Source organism: Pteropus alecto, unplaced genomic scaffold (assembly GCF_000325575.1).
Source record: "Pteropus alecto unplaced genomic scaffold, ASM32557v1 scaffold7, whole genome shotgun sequence".
Taxonomy (NCBI): domain Eukaryota; kingdom Metazoa; phylum Chordata; class Mammalia; order Chiroptera; family Pteropodidae; genus Pteropus; species Pteropus alecto.
In genome coordinates, this window is record NW_006494614.1 from 55287066 (window position 1) to 55295433 (window position 8368).

The 8368-nt window shown below is 47.8% G+C and overlaps 1 protein-coding gene across 1 annotated transcript in view; it reads right to left on the bottom strand.

Annotated features, from left to right (window-relative positions):
• The window catches only part of ME3 (malic enzyme 3), a 179900-nt gene that overhangs the window by 24461 nt on the left and 147071 nt on the right, over window positions 1-8368 (bottom strand). Inside the window, exon 8 of the mRNA XM_015600223.2 lies at window positions 7115-7224. Within this exon, the coding sequence (XP_015455709.1) occupies window positions 7115-7224 (110 nt within the window). The remainder of the gene's footprint in view (window positions 1-7114; window positions 7225-8368) is intronic.

The following is an 8368-nucleotide window of genomic DNA, read 5'->3' on the forward strand; positions in this document are numbered from 1 at the left end:
CCGCTGCCCGTCCAAAGTGGAAAGTGAGGTTCAAAGGAAATAGAAATTACCAGGAGAGAACTTCTGAATCCTCTCACCACCAAGTCTATAAACTCTCTGCATCCATGTCGCTATACTTTTACTACTACTATTACTTGTCCTCTCACTATTGATGAACTGTCTCCGCTCCTAGCTAAAACCGCCTTGAGGTATGTCCTGGATCCCGTCATTTTTACCTACTCAAGGAACTTGTCATGTAGTTCTCTCTCCCATTTTCTGCATTCTCAATTCCTCTTTCTCTCCTGGATCACGGCCATCAGCATATAAATATGTCATAAAGCTTTCATCCTAAAAGAGCCTTTTCTGGATCCTATGTAGTTCTCACCCTATTTCTTACTTCCCTTCATAACCAAACCCTTCTAAAGTGGCAATATACTCATTGCCACTATTTCCTTTCTCCTTGGTCTCCCTGACATCCAATCCAATTAAGTGACTGTCCCTACCTCTTGTCAACGTCGCCAGCACCTCCACCTTTAGCCATCAGGCCTCAGCCTTCCTCTTCCTTGACCTCTCAGCAGTGTTTGATACCTTTGCTCATTTTTTCCTTTGGGAAACTCTCTCTGCACTTGGCTCCTGGAACCCCACACTCACTGGCTGCCTCCCTGGCTACTTCTTCACGGTCACCTTCTGGGATCTTCCTCTGAAGGGGCAAGTTATCCTAATGACAGACTAGAACTCAAGAGCAGTTCTTGAACCTCATATTATAAAGTATGGCAAATAAAGTTATCTACATCATCAATTTACATTTTGGGGAACTCTTGGATAACATGCTAGAGATTTAAAAATGGAGAGGAAAGAAGCTGCTTAGCTTTCTGGCAGAAACCCCCTGGAACAGCCCAGGGGTCAGGGATGTGTTGGAACATGCCTTGTGCTCATAAATGCCATGGGCAGACAAAAGCGAATGGTTGTTCCTCATTCACAATGAAAGAAAAACAAATTCTCCTTTTCAGAGGAAGCTTTTCATAATTAGCTCTCTTGCAAACTGGAGGTTGTAGGTTTAAGAAATAGCACAAAAGGACAAGCTGAAAATATAGCTTCTATTCTGCTTTTAATAGCCACATTTGACAAAGGTAAAAGAGTTTCCATGCTAAACAACAGATTATTGGAGAAAAAGGGAAGAAGGAGCTATTTATCATGTGAGGCCAGGCTGCTCCCAGGTGGTGAGAAGGACGGGAAGCTAGGTTCTAGCTGAGGTGGCTTTGGAGGCCTGGGACCAAGGGGGGAATGGGCGTCCTCTACCGCAAGGCCAGTCTTGCTTGCGTGAGCCAAAGAATAACCTCCATTCATTTGTTCTTTAGCATGTACTGAAAGCCAGCTCTGGGGCTTCACCGGGCTAAGCCTTGGATATATCAGGATGAATAACAGTCTTATTCACAGGGTGTTAACAGCATAAATGTTCATAAATCCAAGATCTCATTAGATACAAAGCAAAGGCCTTCTTTGACTGCTTCAACCCTATTTCTGTATCATGAGGGGGATTTTCTGGAGCCTTTGGACTCTCTAGGAGGTAGTTCCTGGCCCATGGAAAAGGTGGGGTTAGGCCTATTCTGCCACAATTTGTAAGGAACCAGAGAGAATAATTACCACCGTTCAGCTTCTTTGGGGTTTTAAGTGATGCAACAGGCTAACGGGGAGGTCCCCGAGGAGTCAGGATTAGATGCATGAGACTCATGTGAACCTCAAGGCTGTGACAGTGAAGAACAGCCTCGGAACACAGGAATTAATGAAAAAGAAGATTGTGGGGACTAGGAAGAGATCACATTGAAGACACCAGGGGGAGAAGAACGACTGCTCAGTGTGTGTGGTGGTGGTGTGGGTGGGTGGGGAGCAGACCCCTGGCAGCCGGAAATAACCCTGGCATCCTGTAAACAGGACAAACCAGCTGGACAGTCTTCTGAACTAGACCATTCCTCCTTGTTTGCCACTTTCCTACTGTGGCATCTGAACCCTGGGGTACTTGGATGCATTCTGCAAAGAGGGTAACCAATGTCACTCCCAGGCTCTGGGGAAGGGTAGGATCATCTAGGCACCTGTGGACCAGGCATGGCCCTGGCTGCAGTGTCCTGGAGAAGCCTGGGTTTGAGCCCTTAAGGACAGAGAAATAAGCCAAGAGCAGAACAGAGTTCTAGGTAAAGGGCCCAGTACATTCAAATCACAGAGTTGGCAGAAAATTCACAGAAACGTGAGTAATTCAATGGGCTGGAAGAATAGGGAATATGTGGAAAGTGGAAAGAGGTGAGGTGGGGCCCTGCCTCGCTTCTCCTCAGGCTCCCCCAGTCCTGCGCTCACACTTGTCCCTCTCCTCACCTCCACAAAAGCCTCTCTTTCTTGGGTCTCAGCTCTTCCTCCTGCCCATATGTATGTGTTGGGAGTCTACCATGCACCAGAATATTAGTGCTAGGTACCAGAACTGAGAGCTGTTCCATGCCTGTCCCTGCCTACACATCACTGCAGTCCTCACAGCAACCTGGTGCCCTAAACAGGGATGATGATGGAAAAGCGTAACAATGAACTGGCGCAAGCTGCAGCCAGCCAGACGATGCTGGCCTTATGAAAGCATCCTGGTCCATCTAGCAGGACCGGCTGATTATCAGCCGTGGCTGTTAATGCTATGGTGTCCATTTTACAGATAAGGAAAAGAAGGCTGTGAGGATTTAAGCCACTCAGTTAAAGCCACAAAGCGGAAAAGTGGGGATTCAGACCTAACTTGTCTCAATCCAATGTCTGACTGCTAAGCTCTCTGGCTCACAAACCTTCAAAGTGTGAAGGGGTGATGATGGCTGAATATGCTACACAGGCACCCTGAGAGGCCGTCTGCCCCACAGGAATGTGGTGGGACTTGGAGACAGTGCAGGTCCAAGGAAGGCTGGTGGGGTAAAAGGATGCTCCGGAGCTGACAAGCCAGCTGGGTTTTCCTGTCCCCAGTCATATCCTGTGGGCAGCTAGCACTAGAGGCTGGGGGCCTGTGGTCCCTAGGCCAGCAGTGTCCTGGACTTGGCTCCTTTGGAAGGATGCAGCTGGCCTGGCCACCAGCATGACCGTCCCTCCATAAGGTCTCTCTTCTCCCCTAAGAACAGGGAGGCTTCCCTGGTCCCAGCTGAAACAACAAAGTCACCTGAGCCTCTGCCTTTTCCAAAATTCCTAAAGAGGCTGCCAGCTATTAGTCATTGCATTGGCAGCCCTGATCACCGAGAACCAGTTTGGGGCAGCCGAGGCTTTCTGTGAGTCTGAGCTGGGGCCAGAGGGGCAGGGGACCATCGACAGCCCTGGGGAGCACTTTACCCTTCCAGATGGGGCTCCAGAGGCTCCGCCCCACGGTCGGCCCTGTGGGGTCAGTGAGTCCTCCTATGTGTATCACAGCGGCACTGGCTGGGAGACACTTTAAACCGTGTGCCTGAGTTCCTGCTCAGCACCAGGCATGACCCAGCCCTCATGGAGCTCAGGCTGGTGGGATCCTTAGGCCTTCAGTCATGTCTTTCCTTGTTTCACTGATGAGGCTGGGCTGGTGTTCAGAGTAGGCAGCACGGCCCAGTCTCATTTTCATTTGGGCAGCCAGGTTCCAGCCCCCGCCATGTGTGGGATTCTAACGAATTCTGACCACAGGTTTTGCTGGGGTGGACTGGCCTGTCCCCAGCAACCACATGTGGCATAGTTTTGGTTTCTGATCCACTGTGATTGCTGTCTCCCTCCTCCCCTTTTCCCAGCCCTCTTCAATACTGTGTATGCTGGCATTCCTTTTTCTATTTTTGAGCAAAGCTATGTAGTCTTATGTTTCATTTCTCTCTACCTTGTATTTGGAGGTAAAGGGGGCCAATTCTACTATGAGCTTAATCTTGGACGTTGCCCCATTAGTCCTGGAATTCCTCATCAGTCTCCTAATTGCCCACTTAGCAATGAGAATATACATCATAGGCTTCTGGCCCTGGACCCATCACTAACCAGCTGGTGACTGTGGGCAAGTCCCTTTCCTTCCCCAGGGCTCATCTTTGGGTCTGTAAACTGTGGGAGTTAGAGGAGAAAATGAGAAAGGTGAGGAGAGCACCAGGATGCTGGAGAGCAAAGACCCCCCCCCAACACACACTTGGGTGGGGTCTGGAATTTAATCCTTAACAAGAAGACTCACTGCACCACCTCGCCCACACAGGAGAATAGGCAGCCTGATGTCATGGAGGCAGAGTGGAGAGCTCTGAGTCAGAAATAACTACGTTCCAGTTATTATTATCCAGAAATAACTAGTCCCAGTTTTGCTCTTGTCTGGCTATGTGATCTGGAGCAAAACTTAACCCTTGAACTTCAGTTTCCTCATCAGTGACACGGGACAGCAATGTCTTTCCTACCGAGAAGTGGGAGGAGGGTGTTGCAAGAAAGTTGTGGGAAAGAAAATGGGAATGAAAAACACTTTCCAAACCTACAGTTCTACGTGCATGCAAAAATGTTACTATTTGACACAGCTTGGGTTCCCTGGTAAGCAGATTCTGAGACGTGTGGAGTGTTCAGGACGTTATCAAGAAGTGCCGTTGGGATCGACACATGTGAACGGGTTGACGTGCTTATGAGAATGTCTATTTGCCATGTGTATATTTCATTCGTTTATTCTTCAAACATTTGTGAAGCATCTACAGCATGCCAGGCACTGTCCTGGAAGCTGGGGAATGAGAATACATAAGACGTGGTTCCTGCCTCCATAAGCTTAACATCTCTGGGGGAGACAGGAACCCAGAGCAGGCAATTTGGGGTAAGAAAACTGACAGAGGGGAGCACAGGTGGCTGTAGGAGTGCCTAGTGTGTACTCAAATCTGACTGGGGGCTGATGTGGGGCCTTCCCAGGGACAGGAGAGCCTTGAGCTGAGTCTTGAAGGGTGAGTAGGAGTTGCGTGGGCCAAGGTGATGGGGAGGGTGTCCCAAAGCTAAGGAGCAGAACTTTCACACGTAGGGAAAACTGACTGGAAAGGAAGTCATAAGATAAAGGTAAGGGTGGGTCAGAGAGCAGAGAGAGAGAGGTTAGTTGGGGTGGAGGTGGGGCACACACAGGCAGATCCTGAAGCCATATACTTCCAATGAAGGAGCGAGATCTTTCCCATGAAGAGGGGTCTGTAGTCATAGTTCATCTCAGAGATGTATTCTGGCAGCAGTGAGGGGGCGTTGGGAGCGGATGGACTGCGGGACCTGGATGTGTCCCCGTGTCCGTGTTTAGGAGGATGTATACACACGTGACTGTGCGTGTGTCTGCACATCTGGAGTCTGTGCACCAGGTGTGCCCCCCACATGGCCTTGTTTTCCACTTCCACCCTCTGGCCTTGACAGCCCGATGGGCTCAGGGGGATGGCTGTCCTCTTGCTGACTCATGGGTGAGTGCCATGATGGGGGAGCTGGTCATGGGCTAGCCAGCAGGTGTTTCCTCCAGGACCACAGGCACACCCCAGCCCTCTGAGCTGCCGGTGAGATGACCAGCGGGCAGTAAGGGAATGCCTTCCTCCCCCAGCCAGTGCTCCTGGATTCCGATGCCAGTCCCGGCCCATGCATCAGGGCTGGGGGAACAGAATGGTGACAGGCTTAGGGGGATGCCATGTGTCATCTTTTCCTTTCTGGGTCTCCTCTCTCCGAGCAGCCACTCTTCAGACATTGAAGTCATATGTTTTGATCTTAATGATCTAAAATATGCTTAACTGTTTTTCTGTCTCTTGAAAATTTATAACTAATACAAAAAAACCCCACAACGATTTATCATATTTCTTTAGCCCTTAATGTGGACCACAGGAAAGAAGCATTTGGTTTTGTAGTAGGAGTATAAGATCTGGGAATAGAATGGTAATTATGAACTTGGACTTTACAGTCCAAATTTTGACTCTATGCTTATTGGCTATGGAAGTTACTCAGTCTCTCTGTATCTCATTTTCTTCATTTATAAGACAGAAATGATAATATCTCATAGCATTAAATGTGTAACATGCTTAGAACAGTACCTGATGTATAATAAATATTGGGCTCTAAACCTTAGCTATTGTTACCTGAGTTTGAATCCTCTTAGCTCATTTGATGAAAAGTTATGACCTCTTTGGCCTCATCTGCAAAATGAGGTGTTGCCAATCTTTTACTCCCAAGGACCAATGCCTGTGCCCCACCAACTTGTTCTTTTTACCTCACATGAAACCTTAGTTTTAAAAAAATTTTGCTTGCCAAACTTCATTTGCTAAATAATAACCCACACATCATTCAGGTTTCTCTTGGGCTTTATAAGATACTAGGCATAACACATAAAGCTCCTTGCTGAGAACGCCTGGATGAAGACAGATGATCCCTGAGAACCACCCCTTCCACTCCAGTTTCATATACTGGCATCTAGACAGCAAGAAGGAAGGGCCTTCAGGTATTTCTGGTCCATAGAACACATAACCAAGTTGAGCCTGATTTAATCAGAAGATGTTTCCCATTGGCTTTTGGCATGCTCTGGGGCCCTGGTGCCTATATGGGTCTTTCAGGGGTATCATTCTGAGCAACACACATTCTGAGTAGCACCAAGTTAGGCGAAGGAATTGTTCCAATTCCCTGACAGAGACACATCTTGTTTTGGAAAATAAGAGCAACTTCCTGTGGCTGGGGAAGGTCATTTTTATGGTGATTGATGCCTTGGTCTGAGAGTCCTATGTGTTAGTACTTTCCATTGTACTTTAAAATTTCACAATAATCTTTTAAGGCAGTTATTATCGTCCGTATCGAAAAGATAATGAAAATGAGGCTCAGAGACATGATCTGTCCAAGTTCGACTAACTAGAAAATGACAGCATTTTTTAATATTTTTTTCATGTATTAAATCATATAATTCTTACTTTCCTCTGAAGTAGTATGAGCTCCATTTTGCAGATGAGAAATCTGAGGCTTAGCAAAGTTAAGGGACTTGTTCACGGTCACAGAGCTAAGGGTTATCCACATGAGAGGTGAATGCAAGTTTAATGCTCTTTCTTCAAGAGCTGCTGGCAGCGAACCAGCTACGAGGTACCCCTTCTTTGGCATCCAGGTGAGCCTTGGGAGAAGGTGTTGGTCCTCTGTGGCTTTGTCAGGTGGGGTGGAAACCTACCTTGGATGTCATCATTGAACATGCAGTACTTGTTGCGGTATTTGTTGAGCAGGCGGAAGGCGTTGGCATTGGCAAAGTCTTCAAACTGGATGAGGCAATTTATTCCAAACCTGGGGGGAGGGAGAGGAAAGAACACATCGTTGACTCCCTGAGGCAGCTCCCTGGCAGATCCCAGCCTGCACTGGGCAGTGGGGAAGCACAGGCCAGCGGGTGGGAGTGTGTGGCATGGCTCATTCACCGAGGTTTTTGCCACCTGGCTGGTTCCCAGACCCCTGGGTTCTGCCTGCCTCATGGATGAGGATAGGGAAGGGAGAGTATGGGCAGCAGGCATGGCGGTCAGCCGAGCTCACCTCACTGTCTCCTACATGGGCTAGTGGCTTCCATGGGCTATGGATGGCAGACACTGGGGGGATGCTGGAAGGGCTGAGATGGGGCCTGCTCTCTCTGGCTTGTGGCCATCTGAAATCCCAGTGGAAATTTCACTCTACACTCAAGTGCATGCAGAATGCCTGGCATGCTCAGCACTGGGGCCTTGGGAGCCTCTGCAGCCTCACAATGTCTCCTTGGGTGAATGCTGAGGCCTCGAGTTCCTCCACTAGAGATTCCTCTGGGCTCCAGCATTGTTCCTCGATAAGATGCAAAGAAGGCCAGGGAAGGCCACCATATTAAGCCATTGTCATCTACTTATACCTTGGTGAAGGAGTTCTCTGTCTTGCAGGTATAGAAAAATTAGTAAACTTGTTTAAAATGCTAATCGCCAAGCCCATCTCCCAGAGATTCTCACTCAGTGAGTTTAAAGTAGGGCTCAGGAATCTGCATTTTTCCCCTCCAGCTCTACTGAGATATAATTGACAAATAAAAATTGCATATGTATTTAAGATGTACTGTGTGATGTTTTGATATACACTGGGAAATGATCACCACCATCAAGCTAATTGACATATCCATCATCTCACACAATTACTTTTTTTTTTTTCAGTGATGAGGACATTTAAGATCTCTTCTCTTAGTAAGCTTCAAGTATACGATGCAGTATTAATTACTACCTGTGGGCCTCATGCTGCACAAGAATCTTCATTTTTAACGAGAATCCTAGATGGTTCTGATCTGACAGTTTAGAGAACTCTGAAAAGCGCCGCCTTGGTGGGTGAAGATGTGCTCACCAAGCTGCCTGAGACACCTTAGTCATAATCTAGGCTAAAACTGCCTCCTAGATTTCAAGGTCAGGAAAATGTATTTCTTTTAAAATGACTA